Source organism: Equus przewalskii, chromosome 8 (genome assembly GCF_037783145.1).
Source record: "Equus przewalskii isolate Varuska chromosome 8, EquPr2, whole genome shotgun sequence".
Lineage (NCBI taxonomy): Eukaryota > Metazoa > Chordata > Mammalia > Perissodactyla > Equidae > Equus > Equus przewalskii.
In genome coordinates, this window is record NC_091838.1 from 74,416,735 (window position 1) to 74,440,182 (window position 23,448).

Consider the following 23,448-nt stretch of genomic DNA (forward strand, 5'->3'; position numbering starts at 1 on the left):
ACCCATTATCTTACTTAATACAAAACCTCGTGGAAAAAAGACATTTTCTGTACCCACAATAATTGTTATTATTCTCGCTTTATAGCTAAGGAAACTGAATTCTGCACATTGCGTGCTGTGGGCCACCTCGCCAGTAAATGGTAGAGCTAGGATGTGAATCTCAGCAGTCTGAATCTAAATTTACCCAACAAACTTCTTTTTATTACACTACACAACTTTGTCCAAAGCAAACAAACACAACGGGAGTGACAGGGCGCTGGTACGTACTTGACACTTGGTGGGGTCCTGGGACCAGGGCTGGCTCTTCTCCGGGGGTCACCGGCCACGGTGCAGACGGATCACCTACAAGGGGCAAGAATGGCCTCAGAAAAGTCAACATGAAATGGCCTTGGGTCCTGCACACACCAGAGAATCATGACAGTTAAGGATAAAGGATCCTTCAAATCTAGAGGGAAATTGTAGCCAAGAAAGAAGTGATTTATCCAAGATCCCAGGGCAATTTAGCAGCACGGTAAGGCTTACAAACTAGTTTTTCTTGCCTCTTTTCTTACTGGAACCCATAAAATATAATAACCAGCTTGGTCTGCCTACTGGCACCCCTGTTCTCCACGCCCCTGCCCCTAAGCTCTGTGGCAGTGGGGTTCTTTCCAGCAGCACATTCTTACCTGTCTGTGGATATTTGGGGGCCGGTGCCTTGGTTGGACTCGGAGTCTGTGTGCCAGGGGTGAGAGTTCCTGGGATGAGATGAGAGAGAGGTGAGCCCGCATGTCTTCTCAGGGCCCCTGATCGGGAGAAGAAACCCCCCGCCACCAGTCCTGCCCTAGTCAACCAATGTTGGTTATTAAGCCAGATCCCAGGTAGGGTGTTGAGGATGCAGAAACAACTAAGAAATAAAACCAACAGTGGAGACAGTCCCAGCATCAAGGAGGAGGAAATGGGCAAGTCCCATCAGGGACTATGATACAGTGTGTTGGGTGCCATTGGAAACCAGCTAATACTGGTATGAAATGATGAACCTGCACGGGAGTGTAATGGTGTTCACAGGCAGTGTCCAAGCACAGTGCTCCTGGGTGGAGAGACGAAGACAACAATATGTTCTTCATTCATCTGAGTCTTAGTGTCCACCTTGGCTCTTCCTCACCCCTACAAATGGCCCATCATTTTCATGATAGAGCATGAGCTCATCTCAACAAGTCTTTTGATCATGTTCATAAAGTCCTGGTTTAAGGACCATTTTAGGACATGATTCTTGCTGTCAAGATTCTGGCCTCTGGAAAAACCAGCCAAGCAGCCTCCTTATAGGGAATGAGGGAGAGGAAGATGCAACAGGCAATTTCACTCGTGTGGTTAAGTGGGAGAAAAGGAGTGAGACTGACATGCAAGATGAGCACAGAGGATGGGGACTGGGGATTGGGCAACATCTTCTCTGAGGCAGAAGAAGCACTGTGCTTAGTGAGGAGAATGGGTTTTCCTGGCAGAGGAAAGAGCACAAGCAACAACCCGAAGAAGTGAGCAGTGGGTACTTTTTGCTGCGGCTGGAGTCTAGGGGATGACACAGAGGGGTTGGATAAGGGGTGAAGCAGGCTGCTTCTTACTTATTATGCTCCTCTGCTAGGACTGTGTGAATTAAACACTGCTTCCACTCCCTGGGGACCGCCACGTTAGTACCAGAGATGGGAAGCTTAACACATTTACAGATGACTGCAGGCAGGAGACCCAACCACATGGGAAAATCTTATCATTTTCTTAGAGCAGGTCAGCATCTTCTTTGGATTCCCCTTCTGGCACTGGACTCTAAGCCCGCAAACACAAAAGGCGTCCAGTGATGCTTGCTGCCCAGGTGTGTTTCTGTGTAGTTCAGAAACTGAGCAGTCTTAACCACAACCCGAACACAGAGTTCACTTGTCTGTGATTGCTGTTGACAGGTTAACTGAACGACTACAGGATCGCAGAAGATTAGAGCTGATAGGGAGCTAGGGCAAAAGCAGGCACAAGCGCTCCTCTAGAGGATGTCCTGTTGGCCATGACCCTTTCCCCAGCACATCTCCTGAAGCTGGCCGCCGTGTTGCCACCATGGGCACGTGGGGCAGCTTAGCAGGAGCTCCTGTTGACTGAGCGGTTCCGAGGGGCTACATGCTGAGCTGAACACCTTACGGCCATCACCTACTTTAACAATCATCATAGCCACTCTGAAAGTAGGTATCGCCTCCCTCATTTCAAAGACGAGAAAACCAGAAAACCAGGACTCAGAGAGATTAAGAAAACTGCCTAAAGACACAGCCAGCGGTGGAGTGAGGATTTCAACCCTGCTTTGTCTGAAATAAAGACCAGAGCTCACAGCCTCAGGGCTGTGTTGGTGGCCGTGGTCCAGCTGGCTGAACCTAAGCCTGTTAGCTTTTATTTTTCCCTATGCAAAGATATCAGGTGTTTCACTGAATAAAGCTGTTGAAATTGCATTCCCAGACGTGTTTGTGCCATTGAGATTTTGAGCCTAAAGTCAAGACTTTATATTTACGCCCATTAAAATTCATCTGCTCCTTCCCCTCTACTTCTCAAGAAATCCAGGTAACTCAACAAACTTTTACTGAAGGCCTCTTGTGTTTCGTGGGAACTGGGGATTAAAGACACAGGCCCTCAGGAGAGTATGGCCCAGCGGGAGGAGGGTCAAGTTCAAGGACACTAACCGCCCAGTAATGATGAGCTTTACGATCCCTTGACTGTGGTGAGCGTGGAGGCAAGGTCTCTGGCTGCAGGTATCAGAGAAAGCGATTTTAAAAAGAAATAAATCTTTTTTGTCTGATTACAGGAGTAGAAAATATGAAAATTCATGACATTGTAATGAAGAAAAATAAAAATTCTATCTACTTCCCGGGTATAGTCAAGGTTATTACGTTGTGAACATCTTTTGTCTTATTTTGTTTTGTTTTCTATTTTCTGTGTATATTTATTACACACACACACGCAAACACACACAAATACATAAAATTGGGGTCACACTTGACAATTTTTCTCCTGCCCTTTAGAGCTCAGGCCTTCCTCATAGTACATGATTATATACTGATATATATATAATTATATTTGTACAGTAACTGATGTATGTGTCACATTACATTGCGTATGCGTGCTGTATATGTAACTAATGCAATAACATTCATATGTATTAACACAATGCCAAAAAGGTAGTTGAATTGTCTGGAGTGAACAATGTCGGCTTCTAGTGGTCACTTATCTAATGGACAGAGAAAGAGGAAAAAGGAGAAGAAATTGGGAAGTGGGTACATAGAAGAGAGAGGAGGTGGACGATTCCTGTGAAGAGGGAGTTTTCATTCATACATTTGTTCCTTCATTTAAAGGTAGGAAGAAAGGGGCTGAGATGAAGAGAATCATACCTGAGGTCGGGCTGGGCTGGGAAGGGCTGCCAGGTGTGTCCGCTGTCCTAGCAGGAGGCCCAGAAAGGCTCCTTGTGTTCTCGGCCTCCTGGGCCTCTGCAGAAGATGTTGGCATGGAGGAAAGAGTTCCCCAGGGAGGCCCTCCAGGTGTTTTCTCACCGGTGGTCTGAGCCCAGGGCACGGGTAGTGTGGAAGCCCACGCCTGCCTGGTGGCTGTCACCCGTGGAGTTCTGCCCACCCTCCTGGTAGCTGCACAAGTGACAGGAACAGGGCATTTTTATGCTTTACCACTTTGATTCCGATATAAAATTGACAAGACATTGACATGTTATTAAAGGGCAAATGCAATGGGCATGCCCAATAGGGAAAATAAAACTCTACCCTGAACTGGAATAAAAGGGCCAAACTAAACTTTGTTTTCCTAACTACCAATTAAAAAAATCCCTTGGACGCTCAGACAGCCAGCAAGGGTATGTGTTTGGAGGACACTGGGCTCTCTCTCTCAAATTTAAGGAATACGTTTCTAATCATGTGACACAGTGGAAAGGTCATGCTGTCTGAGATGAGGAGACCTGGAGGGGTAAATTCTGCTCCTGCCCCTTCATGCTGTACACACTCTGGGGCAAGTCACTGAACTCTTGTTAGCTCTGTCACTTAAATGGAGGCGATGGTGACGATGATGATAGTAATAGCTATGCCTGCCGTACAGGATCAGAGGATTGCTATTAAGACAAATCTTCTCTCATGGGTCTTTGAAGCAATGGCTGCATGTTCTCAATTGTTCATTCCCATGGTAGGAATTAATATAATTTTTTTCAAGTTTTACAAAGCTAATCCCCTTGGAGGATTTAAATTCTATAAGTTCAGAACAGTTGCCATCTTTAAAATATTCAGGTTTCTCATCCAGAATACAGTATATCACTTCATTTATTTAAATATGCTTTTGAAACTCTCTTTGAAGGTTTGCAGTTTTTCTTACATAAAACCAGCTCTTTGGTTTTTGTCTTGCCACTAGCAATCCCATCTTTTTTTTCGTATTATACTGGAAAGCTTCTAATTTTTTTCTGTCTTTCTTTCTTTTTTTTTTTTTTTGCTGAAGAAGATTGGCCCTGCACTAACATCCATACCCATCCTCCTCTACTTTATATGTGGGATGCCTACCACAGCATGGCTTTCCAAGCGGTGCCATGTCCATACCCGGGATCTGAACTGGCGAACCCCAGGCGCCAAAGTGGAACGTACACACTTAACTGCTGCACCACCAGGCCAGCCCCTTCTAATTTTGTATAACTGTCATGATGCCGGCTATAGTATTGAGGACTTTTCTAGTTAATTCCTTTCCCTCCTTCTTATTTCCCTGTTGGCCTGACTCCTACAGTTCTTACCTCCTACGGGAAGCCCCCTCTCTGGGCTCTCCAGGACGACAGCTCTTTTTGGCTGGATCATAACTGTCAATTTAGTTGCCTATGTCTCACTTTCTAGTCTGTGAGCTCAGGAAGGAAAGGGGACTTTGATAGAGCTGGTTTTTAACAGCTAGCCTGGTGTCTTGTGTTAAATATATGTCTGGATGAGTGAATGAATGAATGAATGAACTCTGATGACTCTGGTCCATCGTGGGAACTCGCTGAGACAGTACTGACTCTTGATGAGTTACCTCAGTTGTGTCTTATTTCCAAATGGGATAAGCACCCTTTTTGCATCTTCAGTGGCAACACCACTGATTGTGTCCACAAAGGTGATGGGGTTGGAGGAAGCTATTGGCATGCCGTAAGTGGCAGCTTTTCATGCTGGCATCAAGTCATTAACATATTCTTAGCATCATTATCCATCCAGCTCAAATTGACCTAACCTTGCCGTACAGGTTGACTTCAGCATTTTGTGTAAATTCCAAGAGAGATATTGCTAAACGCTTTGCTGAAATAAAAATACCTTACTCTACAATATACTTCAATTATGTAAGATAGTCTTATCGAGAGATGCTGGGTGAAGGGTATCAGAGAACTCTATGTACTAATTTTGCAGCTTCTTGTGAGTCTTAAACTATTTCAAAATAAAAAATTATACAAATAAATGTTAGAAGGACATTATGTCGATGATATCTGCTGCATAGCTTTGTCTGTACTGAGCCCATACTGGCTCACATGGATCTCTCATTTAAGGGATGCTGAAGAAGAAAGGGGTTGGTGGAGAAGGGACAAAGGATGGATTTCGTTTATTTCTGTGAGCCCAGAGAGAACAGGAAGGAGAAACAGGACAGGAGAGGAAAGGCTGAGAAAGCCTCTTACCCAAGGCTAGGAGGGTGGGAGAGGCGCTGTCCAGGGTGGCCAGGGTGCTGGCGTGAAGCTCAGGAGGCATATCTGTGTCCACGAACTGCTCTCTCTCTGAAGGAGGAGTTGTCTCTGTCCCAGGAGAGGTTCTCAGAGCAGACACTAGGGTGCTCTGGGCTTGGCTTGGGCGGCTGGTTCCTGGTAGCATTTGCTGGCTTGTGGATGTGAGCTTTGAAGTCACGGCCGTCCCCGTGGTGGCTACACATGGAGGCAGACAGTCAACGGCAGCTTGAATATGCTGGACCCTTTGGATGCAAACAACTGTTGCACCATTGAAAAGTCATCGCACAGCAAATACACAGAATGCAGAGATTCAGACCTTCCTCGGAATAGTACCACATGTCATTAAAAGGAGGGTTTCTCCTTGAATGACAAGTTAAGCTAAAATATCAGTCTCTGAAAACGCTGCGTGAAGAAGTACTGTGAACAGAATGCAAAGCTGTCAGACTGAAGAGCTTCAGAGATTTGACGTGTCTCCTGAACAGAGGCTGAATCCTGGGAGAGTCCTTTGCCCACTTCACAGCCCTCAGCCCCTCCCTGGCTCTGGAACTTGTCCCTGGAAGAGGGAATAGGCTTGCTCTATGTGCCCTGTGCCTACTACTAGGAACCAGAAGTAGAATTTTGGGGAATCAGAGGCTGCCAGGGAGAAATCGCTTGCAAGACAGGCCCCACAGAGACAGCAGGAAGGCTCAGCTCAGAGGGAGATCCACACGGTGCCCTCGGATGCTCCATGAAGGAAAAGGGGAAGAGGCCCAAGTCTTCATTGTGCCCTATCTCTCCCCTCAGGAAGGCTTAAGGGGCAGGGGCTGCCTATTAGGAAGCCAGGCTCCCACTAGCCCATAGGGTCCCTTCCTCTGGGGGGACGAACGCTGGCCTGCAGACTAGTGGGCAGAGCCTGTGTTGGATTTCAGCCCCGACTTGCCCCTTTGGAAGGTAACTCTGTGCAGGGTACAACCTGCGCAATTGCAGAAGGTGGCCCTAGAGCCTCATTTTCTCACTTCTGGGCTCAGTAATACCCGCCATGTACCAGAAGCCTGGTCCTTGCTCCAAGATCAACTGGACATGGGGCTAAATGCCTCCCAATCAAACTGTCACTCAGCCAGGTGGCCAATTATCAGGCACGTCAACATTAGTGTCAACTTGTAAACACATTCTCTCTTCCCGAGCATCTGTAGTTTATTGAGGGAGCACAGACAGGGAGGCGTAATTGAAATCGGGGGTGGGCAGTTCATGGAAGGACTCTCTGAAGGAGTGAGATTGACCCAACCCTCAGGTCTGTCCTCAGAATTGGGTAGGTGAGGGGAACCCACAAGATGCCCACTTCTTCTCCTTGTCAAGCAGCCTCATTCCACACAAGTTGAGGTCCTTCCTCAGCATAAGTAAGAGGTGCCCTAAATAAATACAAAGGAAGGCAGCCCACTGAAATGGAATTGGAGATTTATTGTAAACTTCATTTTGCTCCAAGAAACACTAGTGAAGAACCTACGGTGTACAAGGCACTGTGTGAGGTGCCAAGGGGGAAGGCAGACTATGGAGCTGAAGGTGACTCAGTCTCTGCCTTCAAGTACCATTTGGTGAGGAGACATGCATATAAAGTCACCTGTGACACAATCTGGAGTAACAGAGAGTCCAAATGACATACAAGTGCTGTGTTATAGGGGTCACAGAAGACAGAAGGCAAATTTTGATGGGGGTGGTTTTAGGAAAGAGGAGGCAGCATTTGAGCTGATGATTGACAGACAACCTGGGCTCTGAAATCTGGAAAAGTAGGGAAGGAGCTCCAGACTGAGAAAACAGCATGAGCAAAGTCGCAGGGAGGGAGACGTACGCCAGCTCCAAGAAGAAGCAGGAATTTCAAAGTCTTTTTACAGAAGATTCATGGAAAAAGAGAGCAGTTGAGGGTGGGCTTGATGACAGGGAAACATATATTACAGGCTAAAGACTTGGGGTCCTCTGCTGCTGACTTAGGAGTTCTGAGCTGTGAAAATACATAGTCCAATCATGCTAAAGACTTTCAGGGGCTCGCCGGGCGGCACAGCGGTTAAGTGCACATGTTCCGCTTCTCAGCTACCCGGAGTTCGCCGGTTCAGATCCCGGGTGCGGACACGGCACTGCTTGGCAAAAGCCATGCCGTGGTAGGCATCCCACGTATAAAGTAGAGAAAGATGGGCATGGATGTTAGCTCAGGGCCAGTCTTCCTCAGCAAAAAGAGGAGGATTGGCAGTAGTTAGCTCAGGGCTAATCTTCCTCAAAAAACAAAACAGACGTTCATTCTTAGGGCAATGGATGGATATTTTAGAGAAATAAGAGACCGGGTCAAAGGTGACTGGTTGAGAGGCTATTACCGTACAAAGGTAGATGACAAGGACTTGAACTAAGACAATCACAGCAGCAGCAGATAATCTTGGAGGACCAGCCAGATTCCAGATAATTTGTTCAGCAAGAAATGACAGTTAAGCATGAAGGAAAAAGAGGATTTAAAGTTGGTTCCAAAAATGCCACCTGGTGACAGCAAAAAGGCAGGAGGATGGGTCTGTTTGCGTGTGGAGGGGTGGAGGATGGCTGGGTGGGGTCTGGGTATTACCGAGTGGCAACGTCTACAGCAGGGTCACAAATTCAAATACCTACAAAAGCCAGGTGGTTGATATGAGAAAAAAAGTGCGAGGCAATAGGGAGCAGAGAGGGCTATGGAAAAGATGAGAAAGGCATCTTTGCTAATGGGGGAATGGGGGCAGCAGCTACTCAACTGCAGTTGCTTGTTGTCACAGGTGAGGGGAAGCATCAGGGTTGCCAGATCTTCGTTTGCAAAAAAGTTGTTAAAAAATTTAGATTTAGGATTGCAAATTCAATTATTTTTTTTTAAATCATGAAATCCTGATTTTAACCCGGTATACCTAAATAAAACACCTGAGGGCAGCATTCCGATTCAGTTTGCTGGGCGAGACCCTGGTCTGGAGACTCTATAGTAGGAATATGGGATGGTTACACTCACCCAGAACACTAGACACGCTGCTGGTAAATGTGTAATTGATAACGGGAGATTTCTCCGCCATCTCCCAGAAGTCAGAGAGATTCCTTCCTGTAAAAATCACACCAACAGGATCAAATCTTGGGCTCGCCTGCTGGAGTGTCGGGCTTAATTCTCAGCTCAGAGAGCTTGTCAAAGAATGGCGGGTGGTTCACCTGACTTTCCTGTCATCACGCAGATGAAGATGCAGTCGGATTCGCTCGTCTGACTCACTGTAGACAAAGCAGTACACAACACGACTTAGCAATGAGTCTGGAGCTGTTAAGTCTTTCATCAAAAGGAAAATCAAGCTGGAAATTTCCAGCTCAGGATGCTGTGGAAAATAAGGCTAACTCCATACTCTCAAGGCAGCCCTGATTTTCTGGGGGATTTTTTGGGGATGGAAGCGGGTGCAGTATAATGTAATGGCTAAGGACACAGCCTCCGGGGTGGGTTTCTAGGGTAACAACATCAGCTCTGCCACTTACTAGCTGTGTAAACATGAGTGAACTCCTTGACCTTTCTAGGACTCAGTTTACCTATCTTTAAAATGGTGAAAATTTGAATCCCACAGTCCCTTATTGGCAATTTCCAAATCCCCAAATCTCTGTCAGTTGGAAGGTTTTGTATGAGTTTGGTACCAAAACTCCTTTGGCGGCAAAACCTGACTTGACAGATGTGAGGCTGTGTATAGACTTTATCCATCCTACTTAGCATAAAGGGTCAAGCATTTGGCTAAATGAATATGAATGTATTTGATTACGGCAGGCTGCCCTGGATGCTGCTGTAGGTGTTACATCGTGTATGGTGTAGACATTCTCTTACAACTTCTGAATTCCTAAATGTACTCGTCCCTGAGGATGCTGCCTAAAGAACTGTGGATGCATGGTTGCAGGTCCCTAGTGGGATGGCTATGATGATCCAGTGAGATAATGTGTGTGAAGCTCTAAAGTATGGTGCCTAGCGGATAGGAATGCTCAGTAAATAGTCAGAATAATAATTATCGTTACTGTTAATGTGGTGCTATTATTATATGTATCAGCATAGTGACCAAAGGCATGCACTTCAGAGCCAGATCGTCTGGGTTAGAATTCTATCTCTGCAGAGTGATCTTGGTCAGGTTTCTTAACCTCTCTGTGCCACAGTTTCCTCACCTATAAAGTGGTGATAGATATAGTTGCTACCCCATGAGGTCGTAGGGAGTATCCAAAGAGGGAATACACTCAAAGCCCTTAGAAGAGTCCCTGGCGCCTAATGATAGCTGTTCTTATTTCTTTTTCTCCCCAACCCCTGCTTCTACAGCAGTTGCTCCACAGGGTAGCATGCCATCTCTCTGATGAGACCACGTGATGGGCTATTGACTAGGCCAGTGCTTTACAAGTGGGTCCCCAGGGAAATGTGAATAGCCTGGGGGTTATATGAAGCCACTTCGTAAACAAGTCCTATCTTTCTCAATTGTACATCACACATGGGCTTAGGCTCCATAGAGATATAAATCTGAATTTGGAACCAACCTTGAGCAAAATATTCAACCTCTCTGAATCTCAGTGTCCTCCTCTGTAGAAGAGGAGTACAGCGGTCCAACACAAGCTGTTCTCTTGAGTCTGCCTAGATTCCCCCAACTCCGAGCTTTCGATTCTTCCTCCAACTTTTCGGACACTCTGATGGGAAGATGGAGCTTTTAAATACGGGTGGTTGAAACTGGACCACACTTATTGTCTAGGTAAAATTTACATTAACGTTCCTGGCAGCCTGGCCTGTGGCAGGGGCTGGGGTGGTAGTCCACTAGGTTTGATTATGATTCATGATGGATGCCGAATCTCAAATTTGCCAAGCATTTTTAAGATGAACACACCTGAGAGGATGGAGGTTGACTTAAAAATCTCTGTGAGGTAGCTGGTAGAATTGCCAATGATGTCCACCAGTAGGGCTGTGAAATCTGCAAGATAGATAGAGGAGGTTTAAATATCTGAGACTTGGTTTAAATTTCAGAGACACGAGGGGAAAACTATATTGTATTTGAATTTTTCAGAGCAGATTTTGCAAGTTTGATTTAGTTCAGTGTATTGAGGAATATTAACAATCATATAGAGAAATACTACTAATTATAAAAAAAAGTCTTCATTTCAGGCAGGCAGAAAACTTTTGGATCCACCATTATAATCCCCCTTTTTTTCCCATTGCCTTGTCCCCCCAAATCCTTCTCTGCCAACACCAAATAGCTGTGAAAGGCCTTATCCTTGAATAATGGTTTTCCTAATTTATTTTTCCCTGATAATCTCATTTAATTGCTGTAGAATACCAAATCCATTGGATAGGAAGCAGCCCCACAGAGATGTGACATAAATTTACATAATTATGGATTTTCAAAATGATTTCAAATTTAGCAGTGGGTTATTAACTATGAACTATCAAAAGACACAAGGATTGTATACAAAATACAACCGGGAACCTCTCCTCCTGCCCGCCTTGTAAAGAAGGATGATGGGAGGAGAATGGGAGAATTCTACATTTCAGGCTATAAAATCTTTGTGAGCTATCTCTCTGAGCAGGGTTTGGACAAGGCCATAACGTGACGTGGGTGGGCACCACTGAGCCATGAAAGATCCTAATACACTTCCTAGCCAAACAGCTCCCACCTCCTCCACTGTTCATTTATGGTTTTCCAGGACCCAATAAATTCTTGGCTTCTAAAACAAGGGGTACGTATTCTCGGAGCCCGAAAGAGTAGTTTGTTAAAGAAGAAGCTTCTTGGGTCCCCTGGATAAACTGCCGTCATGCCTTATATAAATGCTTTTTTTTTACTCATTAATGGGATTATGAGCTTGTGTGGGGGGCAAGCTGAGTTGAAAATATAGAATCCAAATGATGGAAAGTACGGAACTCTGAGAGGTAGGAAAATGCTATATGACAACCAATGGAATGTGCCGCATGTGAGGCCAACAGGAGGTGGGCACTGCTATCTGAGCCAGGGCCACGATGTGGTCCTACCACCACTGCATGGACACATGGCTGATCTCCTGGAGGGAGATGTGGTAGCACACCTATGCAGGTGAGGACACCTGCCCATGAGGAAGGCAGGCAAACTTGGGCGTCCTCCTTTCTGTCTCTTTAGACCAGTCTGTTCTTTGTCACATTGTGGAAACTGAGGAAGGGTAGTATCTCACTACCGTTTCCATCTGTTTTCTTTCTACTTCTCAAAATTCTCCTTTGTTTATTAATTCATTTGTCTAAGAAGCATTCATTGAGTGTTTGCAGTGTGCCAGACATCTGCTTGGTACCGGAGGATTGTGTAAGGCACCATCTCTGCCCACCATAAGCTGAGGTTAGTGGAAGAGAAAGCTTATAAACAGACCACTAAACAGCAATCCACTGTTGGAATCCACTGTTCATATCGCATGGGAGATATGAGTGTGGCTCTCGAGCCAGGACACCAAGGATGCAGTCCAGGTTCTGTCCAAGTTTCAGAGATATGATGGAGCTTTCCCAGGTCCCAGAGGATGTGGCAGAGCTTGCATTCAAGCTGAGGTCTGCCTTGGGCTAAAGCTCCCACTCTTCCCAATACTCCCACCATTGCTCATGCACTCTCTTACTCAACCCATTTTGTCAACTCCCCCTTTAGAACTGCTTTCACAATCTGTTTATAGGCTTGGAATAACATCAGTTATCATTACCTCAAAGATATTCTTTGTTTTGATGAAAATTTGAATTATCCAATTTACTAGCAGCACTTATAAATGAATACTTTCTGACCACCTTCGTATAAAACTAGAAGGGAAAAACAAAACCCTTTTTGTCTATCCAATAGGTCATGATTTAAGAATGTCTCTTAGTACTCAGTGTTGGAGGGGGTGTGGAAAAACAGACACTTTCAAACATTAGCGGTGAGAGTGTCAACTTATAGAAGATTTGTAGAGGAAGTTTTAGCAATTTGAATCCCCACAAGATCGCTTGCCTGTCAGACCACAATTCCATTTCGAGGACTTCATCCTACAGTGATAACTGGGCAAGTACTCTAAGTGATTGTACACAGGTATTCATCACAGCATTGTTGACAATTGTGAAAACATTGGGAATAAACTGTTTCCATCAAGAGGAGATAAATCAAATAAGTTATGGTGCATTCTTTCGATGAATACTGTGAATTCATATGAAGGATGAGGCCTATTTTTATGCATTGGGATGGGATGGTTTCTAAGACACTGATTAGCTTAAAGGTGGATTATAAAACTGCACAGAAAACATGGTAGATACTGATGGCTGCCTCCCAAATTCCATTCTCCCATCTTCCTTTAGTAAAAGAATGTGAAATTTCAGTTGGGCGTGTGGTAGTCTAACATCATTGAAAACTACATTTTCAAGCCTGCTCTGCAGGTCAGCATGGTCATGACTGGGCAATAGAACGTGAGAAGGAGCCATGTGGAAGTCTTTCCAGACTGTGAGTTTTTACAGTGAATCGGCACGCCTTCCAATGGCTTTCTCCCCTTCCTTGTAGCTGGAATGTGGATGTGGTGACAAACCACCCTGGACTATAAGAACAGGGGCAACAACTTATGGAAGGCAGAGCAACACGTTAGAAGGAGCCTGGGCTCCCTAGACCGTCAAACCATCAGAGCAGCCCTGGTATGCCACCCAGTTTGTCTCGTAGAAAAGCAATTCACTTCTACCTTCTATAAGCCACCTTATTTGGGAATCATTTGTTATAATAGCCTAGCCTGTATTCTAAATAATATAGAGAATGTAGATTGGGATGACTGGATAGGTGGGTAGATGGATGGGGTAGGTAGGTGGAGTAGAAAGGCTGGTTAGATAACTAGTTGACAGATGGCTTAGATAGGTGGATTAGAGGGGTGGCTTAGATCATCTTGGGTAAGGTGATTTACGGTGGATGTTGGGATATCAGGTATTTCTGATTTTTTTATTATACCTGTCCATTTTGTTATACCTGGCATTTTGACATCACAATATATTATTTTAAGATCAAGAAAATTTAAGCTATTTTCATTTAGGAAAATAGAAGAAAAATATGCAAATACAACCCCAGAGGAGGGCTATATGTCAGAGATGAGAATATTCAAAAGAAAACAATCATCGCTTCTCGGCCCTTTGGCTAAGATCAAGTGTAATATCAAAAGAAAACGATCAGGTCTGAAGATTATCCACAAACACGTCTTCCCCAAAGGTTTTGAGCAATGGCAAGATGTTGGCCTAGGTGTACAGCCTCTCTTGGTAGTGATTTGCGGGCAATCGACATCAGGCACATTGTGAGGTGTCAAACCTTGTGAAAAACTGCTGTGGCTTACCAGAGGAGCAGCATACCGTTCTATCAGTGGTAATGATCCATGGATCCATTCTTTTCGAATAATTGTTTCATGTGTGTGTAAATACGCTTTGGCTCACCAAATAGAATTACAAACTCTTTTCCAGCAGATGTGACTCTACTTTTTAAATTTTATTTTTATCTTTCATACAACCAGGGCAGGGACTCAATGCCCAGCAAAAAACTCGGCCCCCAGGAGGGGCCAATGAGAAGGTGAGAAAGGACTGGTTATGAAGGACGTTTTTTCTCCCAAATGTAGTTTGTTGATGAGATTCAGAGCGTGAGTTAAATAAGATAACGGATATTGGGTACTCACTGCAGGGTCTGGCATACAGTACTCACTAAACAGCAATCATTATTCTCTTTAAAATGTTTACAACATTTGTTCCAGAAATTCCACTCTGGGGACTCTATCCTCAGCAAATAATCTGAAGCAGTGAAAAGTTTCATGCACAAAGATGTCCAATACAGGGTTTTTTATGTTAAGAGAAACCTAGAATCCACCCCAAAGTCCGACAAGCATACTGGCTAAGAAAATGCTCGCATTCATGGGTCACACAGCCATTACAAGTATTTGCAAAGAGTTTGTAATATCACGGAGAATATTTGTAATATTAGGTTAACTGAGAAACAGAACAGGAGGCTTTTTCCGCTTTGGTTCTTGCTTCTCTTACAGTCTATTCTTTAACAAGCAGCCAGAGGGATCCTTTTAAAATCTAAGTTAGATCCTGTGCCTCCTCTGTGTGGACAATCACAATGGCTTCCTTCTTACTCAGAGTGAAAATCAAAATCCTCGCACTAGGATATAAACTTCTACATGATCTGCAGTACCCTCCTTGCCTCTCTCCCACAATTCTGAGCTCATTTCCCATGATGCTCCAGCCACCCTGGCCTCTCCAGTCCTCACTCTGCTGCCTGGGTTTTTGCCTGGAACACTCTGTCCCCAGGTACCACGGGGCTGTCTCCTCTCCTCCTGCAGGTCACCCCTCACCTCATTGGAGAAAACTTCCCTGGCCATTCCCACCATCACTTCCTTCCTCATCCTTTCCTCTGCTTTATTGTTCTCATGGTCATGTATTAGCCAACATACCGTGTAGTTTTGGTCTATTTGTTTACTCTCCATCCCTTCCTACAGAATTTAAGGCCATTAGAGTGGGCTGGTGTGTGTGTGTGTTTGTGTGTCCACGTGGCTCAGTGTGGTATCTCCACTCCTAGAAGAGTGTCTGGCCAATAGTATGTGCTCAATAAAGAACTGTTGAATGGATGAATTAGTGGTGAAAGAGCAGTTTTCATTCCTATTTTTCAGGATTCTCTAAAATAAGGAACAAGTAATACTTTTAACTTTTAAAATAAGCAAAGTAGGATGGGAATATACTCCCACTGAAAAAAAGTCAGATAATACAAGCCCCCTTGATGAACACTCTTCCACTCTGAAACACACTCCAACCTGCTTTTCAGAGGTAATCAGCTACCCAGTGTCCGAATATGTATATATTTTTTACCAGTAACATTAGATTCTACGTATTATTTTGTAACACTCTCTAATTTAAAAAGTCATGCAAATTTTTCCATACATAGGCCAAGCCATCTGGCCACATCCATTCATTCCTGTACTGCCCCTGATTGTTTTCCAGAGTTTGATCATACGGTAGACTATTTAACCATTTTTCAGATGATGGGTATTTAGATTGTTCTCAGATTTTGCTATTAAAAGAATGCTGCATGAACATTGCATTCTTGCTCCATTGAACACACATTATTTCTCTGGGGTGAAAACCAAGAAAACTTTCTGGAGCCATGAAGGTGCGCATATTTAAGCATGATCGGTATCACTATATTTTCCTATCTTAGTCTAAGGAGAAAAAAACAATTCAAACTTATCTAAAAGGGTGCAACCAAAACCAGGCAAGCTGGGAGCCTCATGGTTAGTTCAACCCACCTGACAAGTCATTGGTCCGATTGTTTAAACAGTAGCAGTACCGCATGGGGAATTTGGCTGGGTCCACCGTCTTCAGGTTAGAAACTGTGAAGAGAAATGATACACACAGCAATCCTGACGTGGCCCTGCCAGCCCGTTGCTCACCATTATTGCCACCAAGAAAAGCCGGGCAGCACTCACTGTTGTAGATGGCCACAGAAAACTTGTGGAAGGCGAAGGAACTGTATGAAGTAACACTCAGCAAGGAGAAGAACTTCTTGCTATCTGTCAAAGATATTGAGAAAAGGAAACAGCAAATGCCTACTAACAATAATAAATAAACAATAACATAAATTAGTAAATAGATAGTAGAAATTGATAATACAGTAAACAAATAATAAAAATAAGTAACAAACAGGGGCTGGCCCAGTGGCATAGTGGTTCAATTCATGCACTCTGCTTCTGCAGCCCGGGTTTGGTTCCAGGGTGCAGACTTACACCACTCATCAGCCATGCTGTGGCGGTGACCCACATACAAAATAGAGGAAGACTGGCAACAGGTGTTAGCTCAGTGCAAATCTTCCTCAGCAAAAAAAAAACCCCAAAAAACAAGCAATAAACAAAAATACATAACAAAATAATAAAAATCAAAGATAATAAGCAAAAGCAAACCAAAAAAGGCAAAAGTACATGTCACTTGGCTATAATTCCTGATCTGCCCTTCAGCTCTGGCAATTTTATCACAGAGATTTATGATTAGAAAAGTCTACACATAGGCCATGTTAGGAACGCAGCTTGCTCTCAAAATGCTGGCAAACCTCCTACTTCATTTGGATGTTTCAATCTCGTCATGAGTTAAGTAGGACATCACATTTCCACCTGAACACGGAGAAGCTGGGACACAGAGACTTGACGTGACTTGCCCAAGACACAGAGCATCCAGAAGCAAAGTGGGGACAAGACCAAGAGGGCCTGGATTGTGGTTTAAAAACAAAGGTCACCTTTTAATGCTCTGCTCAGTATCCCATTCACCAGCTCTGTCAGGTTAAGCGCCGACAGATCCACTGACCTGGCAGGCAGCTCTGAAAGAGATTCGAAGATAATGTCACTGGCAGGCTTTTCTTGGCAGCAGACAAAGCTCCTCATTTCCGACATCCAAGTCGATGTGCCTCCTCTCCAGACATTTACTGAACTCACACCCTGTGCCGGGAACAAGGAATTCAAAGACAAAAGGCAGCTCCTGTCCTCAGCAGGTGACAGCCAATGGCATACACTGTGACAAGGGAGAGTAGATAGGAGAAATCCAGGAGAAGCACAAGGAACACTTGTTTTAGGGGGCAGTTTATCCCTGCATTTGGAGAGAGCAGAGACTGGTGGGAAATGGGAGGCCCAAGGAGCTCTCAGGAGTTCCCAGCAGCGCCGTATCTGGAAACGACCCCATTGTCTAACCGAGGAGCCCAGACCCTGGCTGCGCCTTGGCATCCCGGGGAGGCTCTCTTTAATTCCACAGTTCCGATGCTTGCTCTCCATCCTCAGAGATTCAGATCGAATAGGTCTGGGAGGTGCCCCAGACATCAGTACCAAAATCAATCAATCAATCAATCAATCGATCAATCGCCCAGATATTAGTCATGTGCAGCCAGGTGGAGAGAGGCTGCCAGGTTAAAATCCACCTTCTCCCAGCTACTCCCTGAACATTTGGAAACAACAGCTGACAAGGTGGAAATGGCGGTTGATGCTCCTCGTGATATGCACTCTTTTTCAACTCTTACTTAATGTTCAGATAATCGTGTGGATAAAGCCATCTGAAGATGGGAGAGCTGCTGTTATCCCACCGTGGGGATGCGGATGGGGAGTGGAAGTCCAGAAAAATGGGAGAGTTTGCTCCGCAGCCTAGGCCACCTGTGGAGCCCTGGGGTGGGGGAACTCACCCGTGGTATCGAGAAATGCCACTCCCTTTTCCTTCCTTTCTTCTCCTCTGAAGCCGGAGGCTGGGAAGAGAAAAGGTGTCAGGAGAGAAATGGGAGACCCTAACCACTCTCCCTCCCCCCATTGCTGGAGAAGTCTGGGAGGCCTCTACTGCAGTGTTTCTCTGGTTTAGTGACCCTGACAATCACTGGGGACACTGTGAAAAAGTAGATCCCAGGATCCCTCACCTGAGATTCTGGTTTCCTTGGGCAGAGCGTGGCCTAGAAATGCAGAAGCACACATCTGAATAAATAGGCAAGCAATTCCAATGCAGGGGTCTAATCCATGCCATCCCTTTACCGGGTCGGGAAACTGAGGCTCAGAGAGGAGAAGTCACCCGCCTAAATCTGTACAACTGAGTCCTGGCAATGAAGAGGTCAGAACCTACTTCCTAGAGCAGCAGAGCAGTGACCCTTCCAAAATATCAGGCCACTTGGCTGTTGGGCAAAGTTCATGCTATCAAAGAAGAAAAGGTCAAAGGAAATTTTGAAATGTCACAGCCTTCATTTATTCTGGATTCATTCAACAAATGCTCACTGAGGGCCAAGCAATATGCTAGGTGTTGGGTATAAAGAGGTCTCCAGCTTCGTGGACATCACTGTCTGTGGCTCAGGTGGGAGGAGGGAGGTTCCCGTGTCATTACACGTGAGGAGTGTCAACACAGGGCAGCAGGATGCCATGAGCACCTCTGCCAGGGCCCCGACCTGGTCCAGGGGGATAGAGAAGGCCTCCCTGGGGAAGTGACAGAGAGCCAAGACCTGAAAGATCAGTTGTTCTGGATTCCATGTCATTTAGTCATGCCGCACTTGCTACTATCATTGCTGTAATGATCATTTTTCATGTTACATTCCGATGGAGAACGTGCTTTATGTCCATTTGATAGATGGAAAAACCAAGGCACAGAGAGGCCGAAAAATGTTCCCGAGTTACCGTGTTACAGAGAAAGTTGGGATTTAGGGCTGGCCTAGTTACCTGTCGCACCAAGGAAAGCCACTTTTTTTTCCTTCTTAACGTCTCTATTTCTGGACACTGAAATAAAAGTTTTCATGGAGGAAATAGTATTGCGGAAGCTCAGCCTCACACAATGTATAACATCCTTAAATGTTATCTAGTTCAAGAGCCCCTTTGAAGGATGAGGAAACTGCAGCCCAGAAAAGTGATGACCTGAATCCCACATCTGGCTGGTGGCCCTGTTCCCCTCTCCTGCTAGCCTCTGGCAACCACCTTTCTACTCTACTCCAATGAGTCTGACTATGTTAGATACCTCATAGAAGTGGTATCATGTAGCCTTTGTCCTTCTGGGATGGCTTATTTCACCCAGCATGACGTCCTTCAGGCTCACCCATGCTGTTGCAAACGGCAGGATCATCTATTTTAAGGCTGAATAATATTTCATGGTCTGTGTATACCACATTTCCTTTATCCATTCATCTGTGGATGGACGTTAGGTTTTTTCCCTGCTTTGAAAGTACTCTAATGAAGCTTAGGTCCAGAACTCTTCCTTGCTTAAGCCAATTAGGCCTTTCACCAATTATCAGGCTTTTGGGTTAAATATCAGAGCTTTGGGGTTAGAGGTAGGTGGGAGTTAGGAATCCCCTTGCTGGGCCGGCCCGGTGGCGCAGCGGTTAAGTTCTCATGCTCCGCTTCTCGGCGGCCTGGGGTTCGCCCATTCAGATCCCTGGTACGGACATGGCACTGCTTGGCAAAACCCATGCTGTGGTATAAAGTATAAAGTAGAGGAAGATGGGCACGGATGTTAGCTCAGGGCCAGTCTTCTTCAGCAAAATGAGGAGGATTGGCAGTAGTGAGCTCAGGGCTAATCTTCCTCAAAAAAAAAAAAAAAATGGAATCCCCTTGTCTACAACAAGGCTGTCAGAGGTGGGGGATTCTGTTACAATAATAGCAAGTCTGAGACAGGCATTTCGTATCAAGCAGCCCTGCTCGCTGGCTTGGGAGAGGCTCGCTCTCTCCCGTCAGGCGCTCTGAGCAGCGTTTACGTGAGCAGTTTACACTGCAGCAGCTGCAATGAGATCTGTGGGAGCACCACCCGACCTTGCCTGTTACCTGACCAAGCAACAGAGTCCTCCACACAGGTGAGGGACCCAGATCATCTGGGTTCTGGATCCCAGGCTACAGGGATGCTGTAGCTGTGGGACTTGCAGGATTCCTATACCTGTCAAGCCAGAACGGTGGGCCCCGTGCAATCCTCCTAACAAAGAACATTCCTGAACTTCACTCCTTTCACCTGGAAAAAATTATGTCTACCACTTCTTTTTATAATTACAAACCCACTGGTGGATTTTGATAACAAGATTTGAAGTGTGAACCAAACACCCCTGGAGCATGTATTTCTGAATAGGATGATATTCAGAAGCATCTTCCTAATAAATTGTCAGAAAAATAGTATAAAACTATTGTTCTCTTTTTGGATAAAAAGACCACCATGGTAGGGGCTGGCCCCGTGGCCGAGTGGTTAAGTTCGCGCGCTCCACTGCAGGCAGCCCAGTGTTTCGTTGGTTCGAATCCTGGGCGTGGACATGGCACTGCTCGTCAGGCTACGCTGAGGCGGCGTCCCACATGCCACAACTAGAAGGACCCACAACGAGGAATATACAACTATGTACCAGGGGGCTTTGGGGAGAAAAAGGAAAAAGAATAAAAAAAAATCTTTAAAAAAAAAAAGACCACCATGGTAGTATCTTTAAAATAGAAGGTATCTGACATTTTTCATATTTATTCATGCTTAGTGTTTTATCACTTTTTATCCTTTATGATTACCCAAGGAGCAGGAATTATTGTTCCCATTTAAAGAGGAGAAAATTGGAGGCTGGAATAGGGGAAATATTTACTGAAAATCACTCTGCTGATACACAAGATATTGGTATAATCGGTGTCCTCTGAGGAAGGGAGGCAGTTGGCTGGAGAAGCATTTTAACTTTATACGCTTTTGTACCTTTTGCATTTTGAGCCATGTGAATGTACTAATTAAAAGTAAATAAAATTTTAAAAATAAAGAAAGCATACCAAAAAAGCTATCCTGCTTGTTTACTAAAAAGTTAGGAACAGAAACCCAGTCCCCGACTCCAATGTGTCCTTGGTGTTGCCATGCACTCACCATCTTGCTGCACGGCCAATTTCATACCATCAAAAGAAAAAAAAAAGCACAGAAGATGGAATTATCATAAGGGTGATGATGGCAAAAACAATACCTCCCACTGTGAAATCTTCTATTGCTAATAGAATGTCACAGTCTCTGCGCATTGAATAAAGTCATGAGGATCCAAGTGTTCCACGAACCGTGAAGCAATGAACAGCTCATAGGAACTATGACTATGACTTCAGAGCCTGAAATAGAGATACAGTCTCCATTTTACAGAGAGAGAACATGAGCCTCAGAGAAGCCAAGGAATTTGCCCAAGACAGAGCAAGCTAGGGAGGAGCACCTGCTTAGTTACCTGTTTTAGGTAGGAAGGTGATAGTATTTTCCTTCCTGGCTTCTCCTTTAAGAGCAGACACTAAAGTAAAAAAATTTTCACCAGAGAAATTATAACCCAGACATGACATCAGAGATAACTTAATCCAAAATACCTACTTTAAAAAGGAGAAAATCGTGATCTGGAATGGTGAAGTGGTTTGCTTGTAGTTGGTTCACTCATTCGTTTAGTCATGCAATATTTATCGACCAACTACAATAACACCAAGGATTGATAATGTTGTTAATCATCTAGACTTTAATAGGAATTGTGTGTGTTAGACGCTGGGATAGTATGATGAACAAATGGGTACAGATTCCATCCTTATAGTCTAGTTGGGAAGGCAGACATGAAGGAGGTGAAGACTCAAGGATATTATTACAAACAATGTTGAATGCTTTGAAGGAAACCGTCAGTGATCTGACAGTCTTCCCTGGGAGGTGATGCTCTGCTGAGATCTGAAGGGTGACTGATGTTTGAATAGGATGTAACTGGCTGAGGAGGTTTACAGTGCATGGATAACAGCATGTACCGAGGTAGGCAGGAGTATTACTTTAAAGAATGGAGAGAAGGCTGATGGTGATGGAGCATAAAAAATGAAGACGGTGGGAGATTGTAGGAACTGGCGATGGTGAGACGGGCAGGGTCCTGTGGAGCTTGTAAAGGACTTGGGATACTAGCCAAAAAGTAGTAGAAAGTCACTGAATAATTCTGTGTGTGTGTGAGGGGGCAGAAATCAGGGAGGAACTTGGAAGGTGACATAATGAGATTTGCGAGATCACTCAGGCTGGGGGGTGGAGAATGAGTCATGGAGAGACAAGAGGAGAAGCAGGGAGCTGACTTAGACGTCTCTCTTATTGGTCCAGCAAAGAGAAGACAACAGTTTGGACAAGAGCCGTAACAGTGGAGGTGAAGATTGTTCTGTTGCATAAATGACTCAAATGCAAAAAGTCAAGGGACAAAACCCGAAAGGGGGAATTTATTATTGCCATTTCAATCAAACTCATTTAGGACTCTGGCCTGAAACGCTGGCTGCTGCGATTCTCTAAAGCACAACGAATACCCAAACGTCGTATATAGAGGAGACACTCCTTGAACCCCAAGCAGACCCACCTGTGTTCCAAAGGGACAGGACACATGTGAGGCCCACACACAGCCTCACCGGAGAACCATGTTGCAGGGAACCTGGCATGTTTGTGACTCTGGCCCACCTGGAAGCAAGCAAGCAAGAATGACTTAGCACATTGATGCAGAATATCCTCGAGAACACTGCTGGGGAGTCGTTAGAAACACAGTCTGTAAAAGGCTTTGTACTAGTTAGGATAGGTTATGTCATACTGAGGTAATGAGTTAACTCCACAGTCTCCTTGGCTCAACTCAACAACAACAGGTGATTTCTTGCTTATAGTCCATATTCACTGCAAATTGGTGGGGAACTCTGCCCGCATGGTCACTCAGGGGCCCCGGTTAATGGAGGCTCCCCTGTCTTGTAGTTCTCCATCTGGTACCTGTGGCCTCCTTAGTCACTGGTTCACTGTGGCTGTGGAAAGGAGAGAGCTGGAGGATTATGCACTAACTCTTAAATGCTCTGGAAGGAAGTGATATGCTCATTTTTATTTACAGCCTTTGTCAGAATTAGTCACGTGGCCCTGAATAACTGAAGGGAAATCTGGGAATATAGGAGGCGAGGTGCATGCAATTCGGGAGCATTAATGTCTCTTCCGTGGGCTTCCTGGCTGTTTAGATGGGAAACATCCTCCAAATACAGCATCACTGCTGTTTACAGATAGGAAAATAATACAATAGAAGAGTGTATGTGAGAGTTCACACTCTCTTCCCTTCCCTGCAGCACTGTGCCAGCCATTCTTTTGGGCATTTGCCATGCAGAGTCAGCAGGAGAGTTAAAGTTGCAAGGCTAAGACTAACAAGAATAATGGTGAAAATTTACAGCGTGCTTTCTGCATGCCAGACACCCCACAGGATGCTGTCTGGAGCACATTATCACTTAATCACCCTATGTGTAGGTATTAATGTAATGCCCATTTA

The 23,448-nt window shown here is 44.9% G+C and overlaps 1 protein-coding gene across 1 annotated transcript in view; it reads right to left on the reverse strand.

The window, feature by feature from the left end:
• HHLA1 (HHLA1 neighbor of OC90) overlaps positions 1-22,594 on the reverse strand; it is a 31,413-nt gene extending 8,819 nt beyond the window's left edge. The window contains exons 1-13 of the mRNA XM_008515531.2: positions 22,516-22,594; positions 21,385-21,444; positions 17,893-17,952; positions 16,963-17,043; positions 16,163-16,246; positions 15,983-16,066; positions 10,579-10,662; positions 8,900-8,956; positions 8,703-8,795; positions 5,675-5,914; positions 3,390-3,638; positions 666-734; positions 268-342 (exon numbers count right to left, since the gene is read on the reverse strand). Of these exons, the coding sequence (XP_008513753.2) occupies positions 268-342; positions 666-734; positions 3,390-3,638; positions 5,675-5,914; positions 8,703-8,795; positions 8,900-8,956; positions 10,579-10,662; positions 15,983-16,066; positions 16,163-16,246; positions 16,963-17,043; positions 17,893-17,952; positions 21,385-21,444; positions 22,516-22,594 (1,315 nt within the window). The remainder of the gene's footprint in view (positions 1-267; positions 343-665; positions 735-3,389; positions 3,639-5,674; positions 5,915-8,702; positions 8,796-8,899; positions 8,957-10,578; positions 10,663-15,982; positions 16,067-16,162; positions 16,247-16,962; positions 17,044-17,892; positions 17,953-21,384; positions 21,445-22,515) is intronic.
• Positions 22,595-23,448: the final 854 nt, after the last annotated feature.